This window comes from Eucyclogobius newberryi, unplaced genomic scaffold (genome assembly GCF_026437365.1).
Source record: "Eucyclogobius newberryi isolate DKJ021-1_F unplaced genomic scaffold, fEucNew1.0.hap1 SCAF_8, whole genome shotgun sequence".
NCBI lineage: Eukaryota > Metazoa > Chordata > Actinopteri > Gobiiformes > Gobiidae > Eucyclogobius > Eucyclogobius newberryi.
This window is the reverse complement of record NW_027316500.1, coordinates 17,832,935-17,857,721: the sequence shown is the minus strand read 5'-3', so window position 1 is coordinate 17,857,721 and position 24,787 is coordinate 17,832,935. Positions and strand designations below refer to the sequence as shown.

The window sequence follows — 24,787 nt, the reverse complement described above, 5'->3', positions numbered from 1 at the left end:
GTTTCCCAGAATTCTGACTATTTGGCCTTCAGAGTAGCCTATAAACAATAGAGTTTTTCCAAATGGCATGATATTTTGCACAAAATTCTAATTTGCCATCCTGATCATACAAGTATGAGAGCCAAAGTCATATTTTGTACGGCGTAACCGTAGCGATGACAGAAACATCCCATGTTATCCTTATGAGAAAATCGTAGAATCGCTCAAATCACCACATTTTTACGCTTCACACTTTAACGAACTCCTCCTAGGGCGATTGTCCGATCAAACTCATATTTGGGGAAAATCATCTACACAAGCGGGGCATCAAAACTTATCCATATTTTTATTCCAAGTGCTACAGTCTCTGTGCGGCGGACCCGCACATTTGACCGACATTTGTGTTTATTTCCACTGGTTTGGCCATGTCCAATGTGTCGCCGTCTGTCAAGTTCTTTTTTAATTCAACACAATAAGGGCGCCATCTTTATCAAGTCGAAAGCGCAGAGTCGGAAGGCCGGCGGCCCGCGAGGGCCGTTGGATGCCGCTTGCGGCTTTAATTATTTTTATTTTTCTTGTTCTTCTTCAGCGCTTTGAACTCTAATTTGACCCCCTGAACATGCTCAAAAACTCACCAAACTTTGCCCAAAATTCAGAATCGGCGAAAAATTTTGTTTTTTCTGGGCCATTTTTTTTTTTCGTTAAAAAATGGCGCGACAGCGCCACCAACAAAAGTCAAAATACATTGCGCCTATGGGAGACGCCCCGAGGTCAACTTTGTCGTAGAGCTACCAAATTCGGGACACGCATTCCTCTTGTGAGGACAAAAAAAAAATATTACTGTGGCCACGCCCCCAGACTTACCCAATGCCCGCCATCTTCCTTTGAAAATGAAAACAAGCTGTGTTAGCCATTTTGTTCACGTCAAACTTTGACAAACTCCTCCTAGGGCGTTTTGCCCACCGACTTCAAAATCGGCGTACGTCCTCTGAACAAGTGGGGCATCTAAAGTTATCACATTTTTTGAGATACCTTTTACGGTCTGTGTGCGGCGCAGCCGCAAAGTTGGACAACTTATTTTGGAATATTGCAGATCTAGAAATTGCTCCCATTTGATCAAAACCAGTCCGATTAGGACCAAATTTGAATCAGTTGTTCAACTTTCTAGTTTGGACCAGTTTAGGCTGACAAAATTGAAATGGCCGCGATAGCGCCCCCTACAGAGTGACCTTTAAATTAACATTGAAGGTCAAAAATTAGTTTTACCAAAATTGTCTAAACTTTACCCAAAATTCTATTTTGCCGTCCCGATCACAAAAGCCAATCACAAAAATGCCTAAATTTTTACGGCGTAGTCGTAGCGATGACAGAAACCTCCCATGTTATCCCTATGGGAAAACCACAAAATCTCTCAAATTACCACATTTTTATGTTTTACACTTTAACGAACTCCTCCTAGTGCGTTTTGCCCACCAACCTCAAAATCTGTGTACGTCCTCTAGACAAGTGGGGCATCTAAAGTTATCCAAATTTTAAGGATAACTTTTACGGTCTCTGTGCGACGGAGCCGCAAACGTTTCCCTGAATTCTGACTATTTGGCCTTCAGAGTGGCCTATAAACAATAGAGTTTTTCCAAATGACATGACATTTTGCACTAAATTCTAATTTGCCATCCTGATCATACAAGTATGAGAGCCAAAGTCATATTTTGTACGGCGTAACCGTAGCGATGACAGAAACATCCCATGTTATCCTTATGGGAAAATCGCTAAATCGCTCAAATCACCACATTTTTACGCTTCACACTTTAACAAATTCCTCCTAGGGCGATTGGCCGATCAAACTCATATTTGGGGAAAATCATCTACACAAACGGGGCATCAAAAGTTATCCATATTTTGATTTTAAGTGGTACGGTCTCTGTGCCGTGGAGCTGCAAATATACTGTCACAAATGGGAAAAACGCCAAATCCTTGAAATGTTCACATTTACGCTTCACACTTTAACAAACTCCTCCTAGTGCGTTTGGCCCACCGACCTCAAAATCGGTGTACCTCCTCTAGACAAGTGGGGCATCTAAAGTTATTCAAATTTTATGGATAACATTTACGGTCTCTGTGCAGCTGAGCCGCAAACTTTTCGCAGAATTTGGACTATTTGGCCTTCAGAGTGGCCTATAAACAAGAGTTTTTCCAAATAACATGACATTTTGCACACAATTCTCATTTGCCATCCCCAAATTAAAAGTATGGGAGCCAAAGTAATATTTGGTAAAGCGTAGCCGTAGCGATGACAGAAACATCCCATGTTATCCCTATGGGGAAACCGCAAAATCTCTAAAATGACCACATTTTTACGCTTCACACTTTAACAAACTCCTCCTAGGGCAAAAGCCCGATCAAGTTCATATTTGGGGAATATCATCTACACAAGCGGGGCATCAAAACCTATCCATATTTTGATTCTAAGTGCTACAGTCTCTGTGTGGCGGACCCGCAAATATATGTCAGAAATGGGAAACAGCGAAATCTCTAAAATGACCACATTTTTACGCTTCACACTTTAACAAACTCCTCCTAGGGCGATTGTCCGATCAAACTCATATTTGGGGAAAATCATCTCCACAAGCGGGGCATCAAAAGTTATTCATATTTATATTCTAAGTGGTACAGTCTTTGTGTGGCGGACCCGCAAATAGATGTCACCAATGGGAAAACAGCGAAATCTCTAAAATGTTCACATTTATGCTTCACACTTTAACAAACTCCTCCGTGGGCAATAGCTCGATCAAGCTTAACTTTTGGGAATATCATCTACACAAGCGGAGCATCAAAAGTTATCCATATTTTTATTCCAAGTGCTACGGTCTCTGTGCGGCGGAGCAGCAAATTTGACTGACACTTGTGTTCATTTGCACTGGATTGGCCATGTCCAATGTGTCGCCGTCTGTCAAGTTCTTTTTTAATTCAACACACAATAAGGGCGCCATCTTTATCAAGTCGAAAGTGCAGAGTCGGAAGGCCGGCGGCCCGCGAGGGCCGTTGGATGCCGCTTGCGGCTTTAATTCTCTCTACTTCTTCTGTCTTGTTCATTTTATCTGTATATTAATGTGTATTGTACGTGTTGTCCCCCCTGTCTGTAAATACCCCCCCCTTTTTTATTATGTTCAGCGTCTTTGGGTCACTGAAAAGCGCTATATAAATAAAAGTTATTATTATTATTATTATTAGTAGTACAAATCACAGCTTTGCCATGTACCGCACAGTGTTTACAAAGTTAATAAAGCAGTACATTACATATTTTCATTCATTCATTTTGTACTCTAACCACCACGACCATCTTTTTGGAGCTCTACGTGCAGATTGATAAGTTCAATGTGATACTGTAGAACATTCCAGGGAAAGCTATGAAATCTCTATGGAGACATGCAGGTGGCAGTAAAGTCATAATGTTATGATACCAGACAACCAATCTCAATCTTCTATACCAGAGGTGGGCAATTATTTGCCTCCGAGGGCCATATTCGAATCCAGGCAAGTAGCCGAGGTCCGGCACGCGATCATTGGTGTGAAAAAAAAATCCCAAAAATTAAATATCAAATAAGAAATATCACTTTTCTGTCAAATATAGGCTATTGAATCCATTAATTAATTCATTTCACGTCATATTTATTGAGGATACAAGTGCAGACAGATGCCTGAGGGCAAAAAAGAAAAAAAGAAAATTAAATATATTTTTTTATATTACTTGGACAAGCTTGGTAGGCCGGATTGAAAGGCTCTCCGGGCCGTAGTTTGCCCACCCCTATACCAATCATTTCACAGCCTCCTAAGAACAGCCTGTCTTTTCTGTTTATTGTGTGCTTTTGCTTCATTTTATTTACCATTGTTGCTGTTGTTTCAGGGCAGAGCTTTACTGTCCAGGCTCCAGGGACTCAAAGCCAGAGGAATTCAGCTGAGGATCTCCAGTGAGATGATTGACTCGAGTGAGCTGACATCTCTGGGTAGACATTGTGAGTGCTCCTTGTCTAGATCTGCACTGTACTACTCTCCTGATATTACTGTCACAGATCTTCCGCTGAATAAATGTTTCATTACACATTTGCAGATGCTGATGTACACTATGTGAACATGACAGCACTCACCAAGGGTCACCTTCGCTCGTCCTTCTGGGTCATCGACAACAAGCACTTCTACTTGGGCAGCGCAACCATGGACTGGAGATCACTGGCCACGGTATCAGATATCCCCTTCAATAAGCAACACATGCTTCATCAACAACTCCATAGACATTTAATACCTGTGTGTACTGTAGCCTACATGTGTAGGCACAGGAATACTATCCACTTTGTATAGGTCTTTCTGTTTACATTATGCTTCTTGAAACAATAACAAAAATAATTTATGAAAAAAAAAACACATGTATATATATGTATTCTTTATTATTATTCATGCTGTGAATTCAGTATTTAGAATAGTAAAAAATACATTCAGGCATGATTAAATAAAGTGTCAAGCAAGGCAAAAATGATGAGCACTTAAGATCAAATACATGCAACTGCATTTCAACACTTTTAAAAAGAAAGAGACAGACCTCCCGTCTCTCTCTACTCCCTGCTGTTGCCGTAACGATGGAGAAGCTTCATAAAACTGTTAGCAACAAACGATGAACGACTGAATCCTAGTAAATAGCTAGATCTGTATTGCATGATGCTTTTGCTTTACAAGGTAATTGAGTTTATGTGCGTGGCCTTGCTTTACTTTCTGTGTCTAGAGAAAGGAACTGGGTCTTGTGGTGTACAACTGCAGCTGTTTGGCCTTGGATCTCCATAAATTGTTCAGCTTGTACTGGGGACTTCAGTACAAAGATTTCATCCCTACCTTCTGGTCCAAGCGGCTCTTTGCCCTCTTCAACAGGGACCAGGCGCTCGAGCTGACACTGAACAGCACCAAGGCTCAGGCCTATGTCTCTGTAAGTCACAGTTATGTTCTTTTCGATTAACAGTTAGTAATTGAATACACTACCTTGATGTCGGTGTAATCCCTCATTCGTCCAGGCGTGTTCCATAGTAGAAAAAGCTTCAGTTGTAGTCATCTGGACTCAGTTTGAAAAAAATTGTAGTTTGAAAAAAGTTGTTTGAAAAAGGTTGTAGTCATCTGGACTCAGTTTCGAATCTGTAGCCAGGAAACTAGCAGACAACAGGAATCACTTGAGGTTCAATCTTAGATGCAGACAGAACAACATGATCCCGAAGAGCCTGCAGATCAAATCACCGGTCAGAGGACACAGAGCAGAGAAGATTTGGAGAAGGAGCCTTATGCAGATGCTCAGTGAAAGGATCCAGGAAAACAACGTCAGAATTGATAAATTGAAAGACAGAACAGGAACTTTACAGGAGAAATTAACCAGCATACTCCCTGAAGAAGCTTTCAAAAGAGTGCTGGATTTTACACAGACAGCACAAGAAGCACAGCACAGGAAGAGCAAAGAACGCCAAATCAAGATGTTCAACATTCTTTTGAACAAAAAGAATGCAGGTGAGGTCGAGCTAGACATTAGGACTGAGACAGACAAATTAGCGACCAGCAAAAACAATTGGATTAAGAACCTATCAGATCGTGTTCTGACACAGGCAGAAAAGGAGGTGCTCTCTAAAGGTCTCAACTTTTCTGTCACCTCTAAACACATCCCTACAGAGGACTACATCACAGCCACTGAAACGGCAATTAGGAACAACAAAATGACTGAATCGGAGGCTGCAGACCTGAGGTTACGTGTCACAGCGACCCTGAAGAGTGCCAAACCACCGCCTTCAAATATCACAGCTGAAGAGAGGAAAGCACTTTCAGCACTAGAAAAAGATCATAGCATCAACATCCTCCCAGCAGACAAGGGACGTTGCACTGTGATTCTCAACGCAGCTGATTACGAAGCCAAAGTCCACACCCTCCTCGAGGACACGACCACATACGAGCGCTTGAAAAGAGATCCGACCAGTGGCTACAAGAAGAAAGTGATAGACTGTTTACAAAGGCTGGAAAAAGAGGAAGCGATAGACCGGCCTCTGTATTACAGACTGTATCCTGGTGAAGCCATGCCTTGCATTTATGACCTTCCAAAAATACACAAAAAGGATGTTCCACTCAGACCCATAGTGTGCAGCACAGATTCCATCACTTACAATGTGGCCAAGCATTTAACAACTATATTGGCTCCGCTTGTGGGGAATTCGGAACATCATGTGGAAAACACGCACAACTTTGTGGATAAAGTGAAACATCTCCAACTGGACCCAGATGACCTCATGGTTTCATATGATGTTGTGTCCCTGTTCACCTGCATCCCGACCTCTGATGCAGTAGCAGCAGTGAGGATCAGACTGCAGGAAGACACCACCCTACAGGAAAGGACCAAACTGACACCTGAACACATATGCAAACTGTTGGACATCTGTCTGAACACCACCTACTTTCAATTCCGGGGACAATTTTACAGACAGATTCATGGCTGTGCCATGGGCTCGCCCGTCTCTCCCATAGTGGCCAACCTGTACATGGAGCACTTTGAGAAGAAGGCACTGGCCTCATTCTCAGGCATAGCCCCAAAACTGTGGCTTCGCTGTGTCGATGATACTTTTGTAACAATCAAGAAACAAGAGCTGGAAACCTTCTCTGATCACATCAATGCTGTGGACCCACATATCAGGTTTACAAGAGAAGACGCTAAGGAGAATCGCTTGGCCTTTCTTGATTGTGCCACGATCAGAGGAGAGGACGGGAAACTCCAAATAGAAGTATATAGGAAACCTACACACACGGACCAGTATCTGCTCTTTGGTTCCAACCACCCACTACAGCACAAGCTGGGAGTGATCAGAACCTTACAACACAGAGCTCAAGGTGTGCCCACCAGCTCAGAGGGCAAGAAGAAAGAGGAAAAACATGTCCGTAATGCCCTCTCAGCCTGTGGTTACCCCGCTTGGGCTCTCAACAGAGTGAAGAGAACCAAGAAGCAGGACAAAAGTGAAACTGAACAGAGAAGGAAGGGTGTTTCTATCCCTTATGTGTCTGGCCTCTCGGAAAAACTGCAGAGAATTTTTAGACAACACGAAGTCCCTGTTTATTTTAAACCAGGAAACACTTTAAGACAAAAACTGGTTCACCCTAAGGACAAGTTGCCGACTCAAAAACAGAGCAATGTAGTTTATTCGATCCAATGCAGTGAAGAAAGCTGTAAAGAACGGTACATAGGTGAGACGAAAGAGCCTCTACACAAGAGGCTTTATCAGCACAGAAGAAATACAAGTTCAGGACCTCAGAGTGCCGTGCATCTCCATCTTGAAGCCTCTAATCACTCGTTTGAAGACGGTGAGGTGAAGGTTTTAAGCAGGGAGAAAAGATGGTTTGAAAGAGGAGTCAAGGAAGCTATTTTTGTTAAAAAAGAAAGACCTTCTCTAAACAGAAATGGAGGGCTAAGATTCAATCTTCCTGGTATCTATAATGGAATACTGAACCCCTGGAAAGGTAGAGGACCAGGACCAGGACATTTAGATGCTAATCAGGTACTCAGGGTGGTTGAGCCAGGGTCTCACAAAGACAAAGAGGATTCTAATAGACCATTAAAATTCTGAATAGGCTCGGTAGATACAAGGGGGGAGTTTCTGTTGAAACAAACAACTCTTTCTACTTCAGGAAGGCTCCTCCCAATGGGCGGGTCTTACCACAGAACAGTATTAATATCGGAGTTCTCGACCTAAATTCTTTTATTGACAATGACTCTTGGATGAGAGTCGAAACGTCTATTTTTTCAAACTGAGTCCAGATGACTACAACTGAAGCTTTTTCTACTACACTACCTTGATGAAGATTATGCTTTTTTCATGAAGTATTAAACTACTGCATACGTAGCTCTGAACTGAGTGGAATAGTTGCATTTAAGCCCTTTTGCAGTGAATGCTTTGATGCATACACTTTCTGTTGTAATGCAGACAACAATTAAGGTGAAGACATTGATGAATTAAATCAACTAAACTATTTGAATAGATATATATAATAGAGGTGTACATTTTCCTAGTCATTGCCAGGTTTACCTAATAAGTGGGTTTTAATCTAGAACAACAACAAAAATTGTATACGTTTTCTGCTGTATACTAGTGTTTTATATGTATATCAGTTTATATGGTGTTTCCAACCAAAGTTTATGTATGCAGCAGCACACACACTTTCTCAAGTGTTCCAGAGTTGACAACTTGGATGAGGAGAACATTATTCACACACCGGTTCTCCTCAGGACACTGTGTCTTTGACTGTCACTGTTTCTCCGGGGATGAGTAATAGTGTTGTCTGAGATCTGCAAGAGCATGTTGTTCACTTGACTGGACTGTCCATCTTCCCTTGACTGATGTTAATCCAAATACACACATACTCCACAATGTACAGTACATCTGCTGCTGCTGATCGAGCTGGTTCTGACATGAACACTATTTCATACACTTTCTAGTAAGGTAACTTTATATTACCTGTTTCAAAGACATAGGGCAGTGCGATATAACAATACAATGATTCTACCAATTCGGACAGATTTGTAATTATGTGATTCAGGGCTTTTCTTTGTAATGCAGCTCCATGCTCAAACACAGATAAAACTTCTTTCGGTCAACCTAGTATGTCCCCTGATGCTTTGAGTGAATGGCATGTACTTTGTGAGGTATAAACTTGCTGTAACAGAGTTTTAGTTACCTCTTAAGGCAATATAAAGCTACTAAGTGTGATCACAAAGACATAAAAGGTTGTGCTTTGGCGAGAACTCCCTTGATATCTGGGAATCTGATTGGGACATTCCTAGTTAAATACAATAAACAAAAGGGGTATCACATTGTCATTGTATTTTCCCATGTGTACTTTTGTGCTGACAGACTTCCCCAGATGTTTTCATCCCCAAACATCGCAGCAGTGACTTGGAAGCCATCAGCCGAGTCATACTGGAAGCCCGACGGTTCATATACATCTCCATCCCTGATTATCTCCCGCTCTTTGGCATGACCAGTAACAGGTAAATACTTTCTTTTTATCGAGTAGTTTTGTTACTGTTGCTTTATTTTTCCATTTGGATGCGTCGACACAATTTCTTTCCCCCTGTCTCTGCGAAGGTACTGGTCCCGTATCGATGGCTTTATCCGTGAGGCTCTGCTGTTGAGGAAGGTCCGTGTCCGTCTGTTGATAAGTTGTTGGGAAAATACTCATCCTCTCATGTTCAACTTCATCTGGTCTCTGAAGAGCCTGTGTATGGAGCAGGTCAACTGCTCTCTTGAAGCTGTTAGTGCACTCTATTTTCTCTATGTTTTGTATTCATGAGTTACCTTGTGCTGTACTTGTATTACCGCCTCATCTATGTCTGTGTTATGTGTGTAGAAGTTCTTCAGACCAAGAGTGTTGAGCGATGGCAACATTCAAGGCATAAACCACAACAGATTTATGGTGACTGACAGGGCCATGTATTTAGGTAAGGGGGAAGAGTTACATTAAGTCTTTGACATTTTATGGTCGAAGCAAGTTTTTCCATTTAACTCATTGTAATGCCACACAAGATTTGTTTTTTTTCCATTGAACAGTTCAAGAAACTGTTACACAAGGGTAAAACTAAATCATTCCTATATGAAATGTGATGTATAAGCCCTCCCTGTCTTAATGTGGAATGGAAATAGGTTATAGGGTGTTTCTATCTGAATGTATAAATTATTAAGGGCCTGTGACTGGGACTCTATATTGCAGCCCACTGTACATGTTGGCGTCAAGACTTAATTTAAACGGTGAATGAATGTTTTGTATTTATTCAGATGTTGCTGTGTTTTTCCAGGTAATCTTGACTGGGTGGGTAATGAGTTTTCCTACAATGCCGGAGCAGGTTTAGTCATCAGTCAGCCGGATGATGAAGACGACAGGAACTCTTCAGTGGTCGACCAGTTACGAATGGCCTTTGAGAGGGACTGGTTTTCCCATCACACCCACTCGCTACAAGCCAATAAAAACCCCATTTGCAGCAAGCAGCGGACAAACAGGCTGGCCCCAATTAAATCATCACATCATGGCAATATCAATGATGAGAAGCCCGCTCCGATTAGAAAAAAGGAGGAGGGGTCTATAACAAGACACTATGATGACAAACTGCAGAAGAATACTCACCAAGATGCAACAGGTGGACTTGTTATCGAGAATTACCAAGAACGAGGACAAATCAAAACCAGTCACCATGACAACAAGAAACTACACATGAATGTCAATGATCAGGACAGTGAAGGAGATGCTGCTAGTCAAACAGCAGAAAGCAGTGGCAGCAAGGAAATCTGTAACCTGCCTCTGTGACCACAAATCAGAACGGTCGCTCTTCCTTTACATTGAAGTATATTTGGACAAGCTCTTTGTAGCATTTTCTTATTCATATTTTATATTTTTTAAAAGGTCAGCGGTTTGACAAATGTCTTCAGATAAAATATTGTGTAATTGAGGAGATCTCAGGTAGGATTACAATGTCTCCTCAAGAGTTAAGCACTTTTAATGGACAGTCATAAACTTACAAATGTGTTTTCTTTTTAACAAACTTGCAATTTATTGTTTGGTAAGTTGTCACACTGAATAGTGGCCTAGTTATAATTGCTTTATTACAATTAGGGATGTCACAATATCCAATTTTTGTTTTACATATCAAGAGAAATATATCAACTTCATAATTATTAACATTTATTAACATTGCAAACAAATAACAGTGAAATGTTTACTTAACTGTCTTAATTGCTCAATATGTGACAATCTTTATGAAATCAAAGAGCATGTCGCATTGATGCTTACCTTTGTTTAATTTTGCTGAAATTATCACAGTTATTATTTTAGAGTTCTTGCTAATTATTATTTAGTTATGTAATCATGATTAACTGTTAACCAAAATCTCTTGACATCCCTAATTACAATAACAGCTATTGCTGGGGTTACTAACTAGAGACTTGAAGGTCCAAATTGCTACACTTTATTTGAACCAAGATCTAAAAAAAAAGAAAAGAATATAAGAGCAAGTTTGTGTACATTATATACAATCTAATTAGATCAATTCTTTGATTCTGTATACTGGCTCAAATGGCCTTTCTGTCATTTCACTTATATATTGTGAATGACATTTGAGAGGTGGTTTACAATCATTGATCCAATTGGATCCAATTGATCCATTGGTCTCACCAGTAATAGTGGATCTCAGATTATGAGTTTAGATAAAGGTCATACCTTTTTCTGTAAATTCTATTTGTACTTGAAATGATAAGGGGCTCTTGTAAATAGTTCATATACACCCCATAGCTTCACATATTTTACAACCCTTTACATTACTTGACTGAGTCCTTCACATACACAGTTCAGTTCTTATGGTAGATTCACTGCTGTAGTGGTTTTGATCATTATTACAATTAAAAGCAGTTCTGTTCTTTCTGTGCTATTGTATTCCAAAGGGATATATACTGTCCTACTGAAACATGCACACAATTTGCTAATGGCTACTAAAAATCTTATTGAGTGTTAAATTGTGTCTTCTATAGAGTGTTGTTGTGTACATGTTTGTTTAACACAAACCATCAGCATACACATTCATCTACAGGCAAATATACAGCTACATTCAAAACTGACCTGCCCTACATAACATAAAACATGGAAGAGTATCAATGATAGGATTGCTATAATTGCCCTAATGTTAATGTTATAACCTACAAAACAAATAAGGAGCAGTTTGCATAGGCCTGGGGTCTGCTCAGAGCCAAATCAATACAATGAATTTTTAACAGGTTGACACTAACTGCAATTCAACCTCAAGGACATGACTTATACCTCCTTTAAGTTTAAGTTTAGTTTATATTATCTTTTATGCCTTGTCACGATTGGGTGTACGCATCCTCTTTTACTTAAACGCATGTAAAATACATAGTGGAAAAAAAACTAGCCAATATTGAGAAAATTGTGGCCTGGTAACAAAAAAAAAACATTCCAAGAAACATCTTAAAATGAAATACACAAAGTGTAACACTTAAAACAAACACATTTGGTTTTCAAGGCTATGGTAAGCTTGTCTCATGAGAGATTATGTGTTGCTTTTAACTGTTCATTTTGTTTTTGGGATGGTGAGTGTGCGCACTCCTTGACTGTGTCAGAATCCTGCCATCTTGTGGATGTTATAAAAGTTGCACTTCTGCCAGTGGCGCAAAATATACTATACTACAGCACGGCTAACTTGTATCTTATGTTTTAATTTTGTGAAAGTTCAGAATCAGATCAAGATATCCTAATTTATGTATTTGGTCTGAAACGGTGTGTTGGCTTGTGCCCTGTCCTGACATGAATGACAGAGAGCTGCTATTGTAAAGCATACACAGAGTTCTGTGAATGACTGTTGCACTAAATGCACACTGTATATGCGTGTACTTGTCGCTGACCTTTATAGAGTCTATGGCATGAGAGTTGCTTGCATGCCATGCCTAAACTCTGCACAGTTTTCGCCTTTTTAGAGATTACAACAATATTTACCTTTGTATAAATTCAAAGGGAATGTATATTTACTTAATACATTGATAATGCACACATTTGAAATATACAATTACGTTTTTACTATTAATAAAAATGTGTATCCTGCTGATTTTGTTTGTGGCCATAAGATGTGACTCCTGGTAAGGCATCATTGTGATTGTTTGTTATTTATTTGTTTATTTAAGTTCATATTGAACTGTGAGTACCGAGTTGAACTACGGTAGTTACAACATTATTAAGTAAAACACTCAAAATCAATGTGCAGACACATAAAGACCCTTATAATGTCCAAATACCCAATACCGTCCAGTTTGCTGTTTGGCGTTATTACGTACGTACGTAATTACGCTCCGCCGCCGTCCCGAAAGGTTGACGTAACTGTATCCATGGTAACTGATTAGGCGTCAGCTCCCGTTAAACTCATGAGTGCGCACTTCTGACCGATCAGACGCTGCCTTCAAAAAGACTCTCGCAGACTGTAAAGATGGACTAAGTGCTGCTTTGACAGATCTGTGCAGGATGAAGCGTCGAGCTCGAACTGGACACGACCGACTGAACAACACCGTGTGAGCGCTGTTGTTGTTGTTGTTGTTGTTGTTGTTGTTGTTGTTGTTGTCCTGCAGCAGCCAACATGGCTGAGGATGACAGCGAGTGGGTTTTAGAGAGCATTGTCGGATACCTGGGAAGCCCCGAGTGGGTCATTCCTGTCTCTGACTTCATGGAGAACAAATGCACAGGTAAACGGCTCATTCACGCTATAATAATATATATAATATAAACAGCCTGACTCTGCAGCAGTGGCACTTAGCTTCTGGGCTAACCATGCTAACACTAGCTCAGGTTCTGGCGTCGATGAAACTAAAAGTTCAAACTCGTTGGGTTTGCATTTTGGAATCATGCACATTTATTAGATTTTAGACAACTTAGTTTAGATAACTATGATGAACATCAATCCAACTGTTGAAAAAATAGTTCACATCACTTGCGTAACGTTTTTGTTACAGTTTTTGATGACGAAGACGAAAATAAATTGTCATACACTGAAATCCATCAGCAATATAAAAACCTTGTGAGTACCTAATTTGATCAGACTAACGAGTGAAGTTACATTTGTACCACTGCCTTTTGTTTGCTTTCTTCATTGAGTCTTTTGTGCACTTATGAATTTGGCCTTTGTAGGTGGAGAAATTGCTTGAGAATTATATGCAGGAAGTTGGAATTAATGAGCAGCAGTTTCTGGATGCATGTAGCTCCCCCTTTGCCAAGTCCAAAACTTTGCAGGTACAGTATCATTTATTCCTCCATCCGGCCTCACCAATCAGACCTGAACGCACAAACACTCTGCTGCATACATTTATTTAAGAAGGAAAATGAAGACTACTAGGCCGCTTGAGGCCATTCAGATACATTTACAGACAGACAATGACATTTCTTTCACAAAATATACACATTTCTTGTGCCTTTTTTGTGGAACTATTTCTCTGAGTCATAAAACCTCTTCTCTCATCACAGGGCATGAAATTTGTGCATTTGTGCATTTGACACCTGTATATCTAGTGTAAATATCAAATTAGCCGTATTTCCAAATCAAATCCTAAATGTTAAAAATGTATATGTACATTCTCATTTGTTTGGAAGTGCTTGAATTGGGGGTGGGACAAGGAACAATGACAATGAGAAGATTTAGACATCAATATATTAATTCTGCTTATATTATTTCTATTTATGACCACTTTTATATCATAACATATATTCTACTATGCATTATTTTCACACAAATCATTGTTATGATAGATGCATTAAAAAAACTAAAACAAAAAACCATCCCCCGGTCATTCTTCAGAGTCTAGTGGCATTTTAATAATGTCTCATCTCCAGCATGAATTTTATGCAGTTTTATGCAGTTTTAAGATGACTAAAACTAGATATCCAATTGGTCCAAATAGGTCTATTATAATATTTTATAGATTATATATATAATATTTACAGAAGTAAATTCAAAATATTTAACAAACATTTGCATATTAAGAAAAGAAAACTGGTAAAACATAAATAGAAGTGATTTTCTTTACAGATCGTTTTTCAACCTGTTTTGGCAACTGATGACTTCCAGATGTTCCGATCACTAATGGTGCAGAAAAACATGGAGCTTCAGCTCCAAGCTCTGAGGGTCATGAAGGAGCGGAATGGTACGTTTAATTAACACAATCAATAAAAGGAATATGGCTCAGTCTGGTGTTTGTGCACAGGAGAGCTTCCCCAGTGTCTGACACATGGAGCAGATGTGATGAGTGAACTGCAGCAGCAGGAGATGACGATTCTTCACCAGGTTCTAGAGTATGTGCCATTTTAGTATTAAGAATGCTATGGATGTATTATTTTAACCATGCAAATGTAATTGTTTACATTTATTTTAGTATTTACTGGATTTGCTCTTTGTGTAGTGTGCCCTGATGTAGATGCAGGTAGATGATGTTACGTCGTAGTGTTTAAAATGTAATCTTTTCCCCGCTTGGTGCTCAGTGTTACGGTCTGTGTCCAGCATCACTTCTAAAAGCTCCCTGGCGGCTGCTTCTTCTCTCTAATGGGATTTGGTTAGCAGCAAGGCCAAGTAGAACACACTGAGTCTAATGGGACCGTCTGTAAGCTCCTTAGGGTTCAGCTAATTTAGGCTGAAGAGGAATGACACTGAGCAAGCAACTGAGAAAAATAGTATTTTTATCCCCTTTGTCTTGACAGCTAACCCTAACCAGATTTAAGCTTGTTAGAACAGGAAATTTAACACAAGCACTGCTAGTTTATAATCAGTAATTCTACATTGGAGCTTTAGATCTGAGGGTGGCGCACTTGAAAAAGCTGGCAAAACATGACCCAGGATCTTATTGGTCAATATTAATTTTTCATTTGGAACTTTTTGGCTAAATTAGTAATATATTTATGTGCAACATGAGCATATATGTTGCAATGTACAAATCATATGCTATTTTCATATCTCAACTCTACAATAAACACAAAAGTGTGTGAATCATGACTGATAAGCCAACATCTCTTTCAGTCTTTATTGTGTCCATGAGCCATCTGTAAATAACATGAATTACAAAGCTTTACTCTTCATCTCTTCAGAAAGTCAAAGGAGGAGTATGAAGAGGAGATGTCCATCAGGATGCTGCTAGATGAAGAGAATGGTCCCACATTCAGCACCTGCTCGGATAAACCACAGAGAGAGAGCAGTGAAGTGCAAATGGAAGCTTCCACTTCGAGCCAACAAGACACTATTGCCAAGGTAAGTCAAAGTATTGTGCCCCAGTAAACCTTAAAACTGAATTCATTATATATTGCTATTCTTAGTGCTAGTGTGCCTTTGTTTTCTTAACAAATGCCCAATTTCTAAATGTATGATTAATTCTGCCCAGGAAAAGGCTGAGGAGTCGGACATTGGCATTAATGGTCACTTTGACCCAGAAGTGAATGGAAACACTGCCTCTGAATCTACTCTGGTAACGCAACAATAGAAATATTTTAAAAATACTCTATTCATACCTTTCAAGTGATGTCATCAACATTCTTTGGGGGGGACGTTAACTGGGGGCACTGCTCTGTCTTAAGCCCTGTTACTTTGACAGGTGAGCTGCTTGTGCTGTTAGGCCTGGTGCACAGACTGCACACATGCAATCACCTAAACAGCCTTATGAAATGTCTTGTTTACATCCATTTTATATGTTCTAGTTTCCAGACTAAAAACGTATTTGACTACCGGTACTGGTATAGGTATTCTGTCACCATGGTAACTGTGGAATTGACCCTCTCCCAAATAGTGTGATGTCACTGCAAAGTATCAATAGCCTATAGATGACTATACATTTAGTAACGTTGTAGTGTTGACCTCGACACAGGTCAGCAGCAGAACGGTCTCATCTGAGGATCAACACAGACGAACACCAGCTCAGAGGTCATCATCGACGCACACCTCAGGTAACAACACAAAACCACAGTTTATACAAACATTTTAGACACCCAGTTCTACATCCAGCGGAACCGTCACCAATGGCTGCTCGGGTCCTGACTAGAACCAGGAAGTACGATCACATTACTCCTGTGCTCAGGTCTCTGCACTGGCTCCTGTGGCTCAGAGAATAGACTTTAAAGTAGCTTTGCTTGTGTACAAGTCATTCCTATGGACATGTTAGTGCCATATGAACCATCTCGGACTCTGAGGACCTCAGGGACCGGCCTCCTGCTGGTGCCCAGAGTCAGGACTAAACATGGACCGGCCTCCTGCTGTTTCCCAGAGTCAGGACTGAACATGGACCGGCCTCCTGCTGGTGCCAGAGTCAGGACAAAACATGGACCGGCCTCCTGCTGGTGCCAGAGTCAGGACTAAACATGGACCGGCCTCCTGCTGGTGCCAGAGTCAGGACTAAACATGGACCGGCCTCCTGCTGGTGCCAGAGTCAGGACTAAACATGGACCGGCCTCCTGCTGGTGCCAGAGTCAGGACTAAACATGGACCGGCCTCCTGCTGGTGCCAGAGTCAGGACTAAACATGGACCGGCCTCCTGCTGGTGCCAGAGTCAGGACTGAACATGGACCGGCCTCCTGCTGGTGCCAGAGTCAGGACAAAACATGGACCGGCCTCCTGCTGGTGCCAGAGTCAGGACTAAACATGGACCGGCCTCCTGCTGGTGCCAGAGTCAGGACTAAACATGGACCGGCCTCCTGCTGGTGCCAGAGTCAGGACTAAACATGGACCGGCCTCCTGCTGGTGCCAGAGTCAGGACTAAACATGGACCGGCCTCCTGCTGGTGCCAGAGTCAGGACTAAACATGGGGAATTGGCATTTCAGTTTTATGCAGCTAAAATCTGGAACAGTCTTCCTGAAGATGTGAGACAGGTTCTACCCAATGTTCAAATCTAAGCTGTGCATATGACTGAAATGATTTTCTTTGCACTCTTCTCTTTTATGTCTTTTAAGACTTCTCTTTTAAGCACCTTGAATGGCCTTGTGTACAAATTGTGCTCAACGAATAAACTTGCCTTGCCTTTATCCACTAGCCAGTATCCTAAATGAGCCTTAAAGTCTCCACTTGCACCAGTTGTATCTCAAAGGTTTTGTTGACGCTCATAAAATTAAACTAAATTAAACCAGTTCTTCTGCATTTGTCATATCATATCAATTGCCATAATGCTAACCCATCTTGCAAATGATTAGAGTACTACATTAACATTTATATCTTCTCCTGAATGACAAATTTACCAATGGTCTTGATTCTTCCAGCAGCAAGGGCCCCAGTGAAGTCCAGTGCGGGCCAAGCCAGCGTCAGTCCGACCTCCAAAGAGCTGGAAGAGGCACAATTGGATCCTGGTTTCCCTAAAACACATAATGTAAGTCCAGTCTGTATTTATACAGCAACATTTTTATGTAATTTAATTTATATTAATGCTTTTTATATAATATTTTGATGTACTGTACTTCTAATCAGTACCACAGTTTGGACATCACTGACCTGTCTGTGTGTCTGTCTGTGTCTGTCTGGATCTGTCTGTCTGTCTGTCTGTCTGGATCTGTGTGTCTGTCTGTCTGTCTGTCTGTCTGTCTGGATCTGTGGGTGTCTGTGTGGATCTGTCTGTCTCTGTCCGTCCGTCCGTGCGTGCGTGTCTGTTTTTACATAGGAGCTTCCAGAGTCGGAGGAGCAGCTTCAGCAAAGAGCCACATATCTTCGACAGCAGAGAGACCGTCTCCATGCTCTGAAGGAGCAGCAGAAAAGCAGGCACCACAGTCCACCAGAGGAGGCGCCATCCAGGCCAACATCAGCACCCACTGCTCCGGTATTATACATCTTCATTATACAACTTACATTTTTCTACCCTCAAATCTACTTAGCCTGAGTCGGTCCAACTTTACTCTTTTTAACTTCACATTGTTGCTCATTTGTTACAAATCTACTTTTCCACTTTGTACTAGTTTTATTTTTGTCATTGTCAAGTAAATGTTTTTCTACTGCATTTTTATTTGCCATCCATCCACTTAAAATTTTAACTAATCTAATCTAACTTTTTCACATTATTTTATTGTCATTCTTGCTGGTCAGGAGACAAAGGGCCAGTCCCAGATGAATGGGAATTGTACTCCTCCTCAAACTCACTCTGCTAAACCAGCCAAACCAAAGGTGATCTGATATTTAGACATTTGTAGAAAATGTATGTTGACTACTTTCACTATTGTAGAACTTTGTAGAGTAGCCAATCCTTGTGCTTTGAGGCCCTTTTTATTTATTTTTGTGGACGGTATGTAGTCTCAATTCAAATGTTTCGAATCCAATCAAGGAAAAACTGACATTTCTAATTTTGCGCAGGTGGAGCAGACTTTAAAGACAGCTTGAAAACATATTTAAAATTTTCTAAGGCTTTTTGAGATGCCTATTAAAATCATCTGAATCTAAAATGTGGTTTTCAAGACCAAAGCAGGAGGATTCAGTGGACTCTCTGTGGAAACACTCAGTTGAGTTTAAGATGATCAGGGCAGTGTGTCCAATGCCCCCGACTTGAATCCACCTTTCTCGGTTCCTACCTCATGAAAAGTCACAATTGCTTTTGACCGCCTGCTGCAGCCGCCTGAATGGACTACAAAAGCTAAAGAATGTATGATGGGAAATGCTGTTGTCAACACGTGAGGAGACATGAAATCCATTTGGAATTTGCTGATTTATCGACCAGAACCAGAACAGGACAGTGGACTGGCAGCTGATGCCTGCAATTCAGCAGGGTTCCGCTTTAGGCCCATCTACTTTTATATAATCACAAATAGCTGACCAAAAAGGCTCAGAATGATGTACAACAGACAAGATTGAATGATCTTGATGTCAAAGTCAATTGTTTCCATGGAAAACTGTACTGTGTGTGCTTAATAGTTTGCTCTGAAGCTGTCCGCTGTTGTGGGGCTCATGGAGTGTTCAACTTGATTCCAGGCTTTTTTCTCCTTCCCTGGCTTCAACCCCTTGTTTTCACTAACAATCCATCTTAAACACACCTACCGTCTGTAGCTTCTGCCAGACACCTTCAACTTTACCTCTAAGTCTGCGCTTCCAACCCAGCCATGTTAGACTTGGCAAGAGACAACCAACCGCGACATTAGAAGAAAACACATGGTCCTTGTAACTTCTAATGTTACATGCATGACATAAAATGTTACCTTCTTTGATCTGAGGAACTTTAGTCTTGGGCCTGGCCTTCAGGTTCTGCTGGAGCAGTGAGACGTCAGTCCCATCATCATGAACCAAAGTTCCCCTCTGCCTTCCTGAACCACTTGCAACAAGCATGCACAAGGACATTTTTGCACTGATCAACAATGACAGTCATTGTTTCAAGTTTCAGTCGAGTTCCGATACTCTTTAGACTTTTAATGGCTGTGGTTTTAAAAGGTTGATAGGTGCACCTGAAACTAAAATTAGATTGAGAATTGAAGTTATCTTTTCAAGACTGCTTGAAATTACACAATAGCTTTAATTCATTTAAATGCCCTTTAAGATTTGATTCAAACAAATTTTACCAAGAAAACCAAATTAATTTTTGGAGTCCGTTCATGCATCTACCAAAACCAAACCAATTCCTGATGCTTTCTGTTGCAGCTAATGATTGTCATTTGTTCTTCAACAGGAGATCTCTGCTGAGGAGAGAAAGAGGCTACAGAAGCGAAAACACCTGGCGGAAAAGTTGAAAGAAGAAGTAATCAAAAAATGACATTCCCCTAGCAATATTTAACTACAATCCAATATCCTCCACGACACAAGGCTTCCTGAAAAAACACTTGTCATTTTGTGGACACAAACACTGTAAAGCTCCTTTTCACAATGCAAAGGTTATTACTGCGCACATTAATGCCACCGAGTATTTTTGGACTGCTCTATTAAGTGGTTACTCAAGAGCACATGGATGTCACCAGATGCAGACACCAACCACAGTAAATAACACATTCCTCACTTTTAGACTCGTCTTATGCAATGTGAATTTTGCAGTTTCTTATGCACTTTTGTTACGTCATCCAATAGCATGTTCCTCTTATGCAGAAAAAGCATAAAAATGTAATGCCATTTTTTTTCTCGCCCCATCTTGGCTGATAAACATAGGTGAGATATAAAACTCAATGTACCGTAATCATTCAGTGGCATTTACTGTTCAATAAATAATTTTATATTAACAGACTTTGTATCGTTTGTAGGCTTGAGTAATCAAATCCCAATGAAATGTCCATTTAAGTCAATTTTGATGTATCATTTCATGTTGTCTACAATTTTGATCACCCGCTTCTTGCCCCTGTGGAAAGAAATTTAACTACCTGTGGCATATACCAAGCAAAGCAATATTTCCTTTGTGCCAGAGAAGTTACCGGTGCATAGTGCACCTTTTAAATTTCAATAAAATTCAGGATTACAGCTTTTGTCTAACGTATTCAAGTTTGAGCATTTAAGTAAAGTTTCAAGATGACTAAAAGGGACTGAAAAAAAGTCATTTCCAAGCTTTTGGCTGCAAAAATTACTTTACTGCAGTTAGTTATTTTAAAACCAGCAATTCCTCTGCATTTTACAATGAATCAAATGAACTTTGAAAGGGTGAAATTTGTGACCACACCTTGTTGTATCATAACAAAAAAAGACAGTTAGGCAGCTTGTCCCTCTCGAAACCAGGTCAGGAGAAATTATTAAAAAGAAAACTGTACAATCATTTTAACAAAGTGAAATTTCTGGCCAACACAGTCCTGTGTGATATGTGTGCACCCGACTAAAACAATGGTTAGGAGTCCTGCTAACTTGAAACAAGGCCTCGTGTCTTCTGGCTCAACAAGCCTCCCTTGCCCGAATTATTCTGTCAACTGCTGCTTTGGCCAGTCAAACTTTCTACATCTTTTGGCTAGCCCTGCTAGCCTGAATGGCTCAGAGCACAATTCATTCACTGGTTGTTTGTCTGGCTTCCTCAGTCTGTTGAATTCATCAGAACAGGTTTGAGGGGGTCTACAGGACTTGAAATGAAAATGAAGTTGCTGTGCTGTACGTCCACAACCAGTTGTCTGCTGTTGCTATAGCAACAGAGCTGCGTGTGGGATCGCCTTGACTGAAGTTTCCACTGCAGCCTCTGGTCTGGAGTCGGTGGTTGTGGAGGAAATAATGGTGATGAAAACCCAAGGGCAACACCATGATGTAGGCAGACACAATTAGCAAAAAGGTCAATGAAAACTCGTTGCTGAAACAAGGATCTTGAACCTTGATTATTGAATGAAGAAAATGAAATCATTTCCAAGTTGTTGTTTAATTTCCATTCCCCACAACAGTGAGTTCAGACGAGGGCAATCGAGATGAGTGTCTTTGCTCGTCTTCAGATACTGCCAGAGGCCAGAGGCTGGTACAGGACCAAAGGTTTGGGAGAGACGTTCTGTCCATCCAACACTACTGCACAGAAGTCAATAGTTTTAGGAACTGAGACGCGGCCTCTTCCTTACAGACTGCTCTTGCTCTTCCTCTTCTTCATCCTCATCGTCTTCATCATCTGGGTAGTCTACCAAGCCAACCATTGCAGTCTAAGGAAACCAAAGGGTATGACAAGATTATTTTAAATGCATTCAAAGTTGTCCCTCAACAATCCCGACGGCAACGTGATTTGGACTATTCTGACCTTGACTACTGGTGTAGCAGGAAGAGCCACAGTCTTGACTGAGGACGTTGAACTGCTCACACTGACGGCTGCAGCGGAGGGGGGGATTGCAGCAGATTTCCCATTGTTATTGGCACCATTTGCAGCTCCTACAATTGTTAGAAAATCAGACATGTAAATAACATGAACATGTCAGTAAGTCAGTTTTTAGCGGTGCAATATACCTTTTTTGGCCTCCATGTACTTGCCGTAGCTGTCAGTAAAGTCCTCTTCTATGCGGCCTTTCTCTACTGTTTCACCATCATCATCATCTTCATCATCATTAAACCACAACTCCTCATCTTCATCCATTGACCTTGCATCTCGCCGATATCTAACCATTACAAAAAAATAATTTTAGAAAGTGACTTTTTCTCCCCAACATATTGATTACAAACCTGTTGAGCCTCTGGCTTTGCCTGTCTTTCTCTTGTTCATAGCGACCTTTTAGGCCCTTAAAGGTTTGAACATACTCGATAGATTCAAGTGCTTTGTAGAAGTTATCCACAATGTGAGCTATCAGAGATTTTATGTCCTCCTGGTAGAAATTGCAATGTAAACATTAGGGAAACCCCCAGTTATATATACACACACACCAGTATTTTTTAAAGGATTGCTTGTACATACCACTTTAATAAACTCAAAGAGCTCAATGATGGCAGAGTTAAGCAGGTTGTATCGAGTACCATTGTCCACCAGAGCATTTATGACTGGTTCAAACAGGTTCCCTTTAATGATGTAGCGGTTGTAATACTCATCCTTGAGGCCAATGATCCTGCGCATGAAGCGCAATGCACCTGGAAAAGAAAAGTTTTATAACTATCTATTTAAAACCACTTGTATGCAATATTCCCAGACTTACAAAGTGCTAGGAAAGTGTGTTTTGAGTTCATGAGCACCAAAACTCTCCTGAGCAGATCTTTATTCATTATGTACGTCTTGATGTGATACGTGTGATGTTCCACACAGAAGGTCAGGAGCTCCAAGATAAGAGCCAGCAGCTGGGCTGTCTGGAAGTTATCTTCTCACAAAACAAACAACATATTTACCAAAGTGCAATGAAACAACATACTGTACAAAAACAAAACCACTCACCTGGACAGACCGGATTCATTTTAGTTGTACCATCTTGTAGATCTGAAATTATTATTATTATTTTTTTTTTAAATAAACACTAAATTTGTGTATATTCATGAGTTTTAAGCTACTCTAACAATACCTTTCGAGTTTTTGTCATGCGCTGTATTTGCCAGAAGAGGAGCAGTCAGCACATGCATGCAGTATTTGTAGAAGAAGCTCAAGAACTCTGTCTTCTCTGTTTTCTAGTGGGAAACATATCAGAATAAGGAAAATCACTTAAAATCTCTTTAACACAAGTTGTAGTGTGAGTGCTCTGTACATTTGTGGAAGCCAGCATGTTCTCAGGGTCGATGAGAGTCCTCAGCAGACCCATCAACTGAACTGCACCGCCTAACTCGGGATCAGAGTCACAAATCATCTGCTTGATTACTACATTTATTAAAAGAATGTCCTGTAAAAAATATTTTAAAAATAAATTATTAGTTCACAATTAATTGTAAGATTTAAAAATGAACAACTCACATCATCCGTTTGCTGTGGCTCCTGCATTACAAACTCTCTCACCATGGAGGGGCTGAATTCGACCAGGTAGGAGAAAATATCAGTTGCTGCTGCTCTTACCGGCAGGTCATCCATTCCCTGTTGATGACCAAAAGAGACATTGAAGGAATCTCGAGGCTTACAAAAAAAAGTTTTCCAAAGAAACTGACCATGACAATCTCAAGAGCAGGTAAAATTCCAAGGTTTGCCAGTGTTTTAAAGAAAGCGTCTCTGTTCTGGGGTTGCAGCGTTTGTGAAAAAGCACAGAATTCTTTCACAAAATTCACCTGAAAAGAAACGTTTTATACATCATTTTTAGATCACGTTAATCAGATTTACGTTTTTTAACGGCATTCACAACTAAATTTTCCCTAAATGAAACAACTTAACTGTTTGACTAGCGCTGTTGGTCACCGCTAGATTGGGGACAGTAACTTCAATTTGGAGGTGAATTCTAAACAATGGATAGACTGAGACACTTTAACTTACTAGTTCTCTTCTTTTACCATCTTCCGTAGCTTCGTCAGTTAACTGGGCAAAGACTTCAGTTAAAAACTTCTCATCCTCCTTTGGAAAAATTACACCAAAAATTATTAGCATATTCTAACAATCTGAACGCTAATTCTAAGCTACAGAACTGCTGCAAAGTGACAGAATTAAACTGCAAATATTATAGAGCCAAACATGATACATTATATCCGTAACACTTAACATACCTGCAACATGCTCACAATCTCCACCTTGTTGAAAAAGATGAAGGAGGTGAGGGTGGAGAGAAAGTTTTCTTCAAAGACAGAAGGCGTGGGTAAGATGATGTCCTGGATGTACTGCACCCGGTAGGTCTGATGGATCTTTTGCCGGAGTTCAGAGTCTGTGATCGGGATCACCTCTTTAAACTTTGCCGTCTTTGTCAGGAACTCCCTGTGGCGTTTTGGCTGGACAAGTGCTG

At 40.5% G+C, this 24,787-nt stretch overlaps 3 protein-coding genes across 6 annotated transcripts in view; 2 read left to right on the top strand and 1 right to left on the bottom strand.

Annotated features, from left to right (window-relative positions):
- The window catches only part of LOC140351291 (inactive phospholipase D5-like), a 64,937-nt gene extending 54,172 nt beyond the window's left edge, over positions 1-10,765 (top strand). The window contains exons 4-10 of the mRNA XM_072437071.1: positions 3,884-3,992; positions 4,088-4,215; positions 4,754-4,951; positions 8,895-9,031; positions 9,129-9,294; positions 9,391-9,481; positions 9,836-10,765. Coding sequence (XP_072293172.1) covers positions 3,884-3,992; positions 4,088-4,215; positions 4,754-4,951; positions 8,895-9,031; positions 9,129-9,294; positions 9,391-9,481; positions 9,836-10,341 — 1,335 coding nt within the window. The 3' untranslated portion in view covers positions 10,342-10,765. The remainder of the gene's footprint in view (positions 1-3,883; positions 3,993-4,087; positions 4,216-4,753; positions 4,952-8,894; positions 9,032-9,128; positions 9,295-9,390; positions 9,482-9,835) is intronic.
- Positions 10,766-12,939: 2,174 nt separating this feature from the next.
- Positions 12,940-20,446, top strand: cfap36 (cilia and flagella associated protein 36). 4 transcript variants are annotated; one of them, XM_072437510.1, is made up of 13 exons: positions 12,940-13,130; positions 13,161-13,274; positions 13,542-13,606; positions 13,717-13,818; positions 14,612-14,726; positions 14,787-14,874; positions 15,661-15,820; positions 15,957-16,034; positions 16,431-16,509; positions 17,813-17,919; positions 18,208-18,363; positions 18,627-18,704; positions 20,191-20,446. In XM_072437510.1, exons 2-13 carry the CDS (start codon positions 13,169-13,171, stop codon positions 20,272-20,274), a joined length of 1,218 nt encoding a protein of 405 aa, XP_072293611.1. In that variant the 5' UTR covers positions 12,940-13,130; positions 13,161-13,168; the 3' UTR covers positions 20,275-20,446. The 4 variants fall into 4 exon arrangements, with proteins under 4 accessions (XP_072293611.1, XP_072293610.1, XP_072293609.1 ...); XM_072437509.1 differs by having other exon boundaries at positions 12,941-13,127; positions 15,951-16,034; positions 20,191-20,445; XM_072437508.1 differs by having other exon boundaries at positions 12,941-13,130; positions 15,951-16,034; positions 20,191-20,444.
- A 605-nt stretch (positions 20,447-21,051) lies between these two features.
- LOC140351609 (serine/threonine-protein phosphatase 4 regulatory subunit 3-B-like) overlaps positions 21,052-24,787 on the bottom strand; it is a 5,449-nt gene continuing 1,713 nt past the window's right edge. The window contains exons 4-16 of the mRNA XM_072437507.1: positions 24,555-24,787; positions 24,328-24,405; positions 24,009-24,125; positions 23,821-23,937; positions 23,618-23,749; positions 23,438-23,540; positions 23,314-23,355; positions 23,081-23,239; positions 22,846-23,015; positions 22,617-22,756; positions 22,404-22,552; positions 22,201-22,328; positions 21,052-22,105 (exon numbers count right to left, since the gene is read on the bottom strand). The exon at positions 24,555-24,787 is cut by the window's right edge and continues 391 nt beyond it. Coding sequence (XP_072293608.1) covers positions 21,998-22,105; positions 22,201-22,328; positions 22,404-22,552; positions 22,617-22,756; positions 22,846-23,015; positions 23,081-23,239; positions 23,314-23,355; positions 23,438-23,540; positions 23,618-23,749; positions 23,821-23,937; positions 24,009-24,125; positions 24,328-24,405; positions 24,555-24,787 — 1,676 coding nt within the window. The 3' untranslated portion in view covers positions 21,052-21,997. The remainder of the gene's footprint in view (positions 22,106-22,200; positions 22,329-22,403; positions 22,553-22,616; positions 22,757-22,845; positions 23,016-23,080; positions 23,240-23,313; positions 23,356-23,437; positions 23,541-23,617; positions 23,750-23,820; positions 23,938-24,008; positions 24,126-24,327; positions 24,406-24,554) is intronic.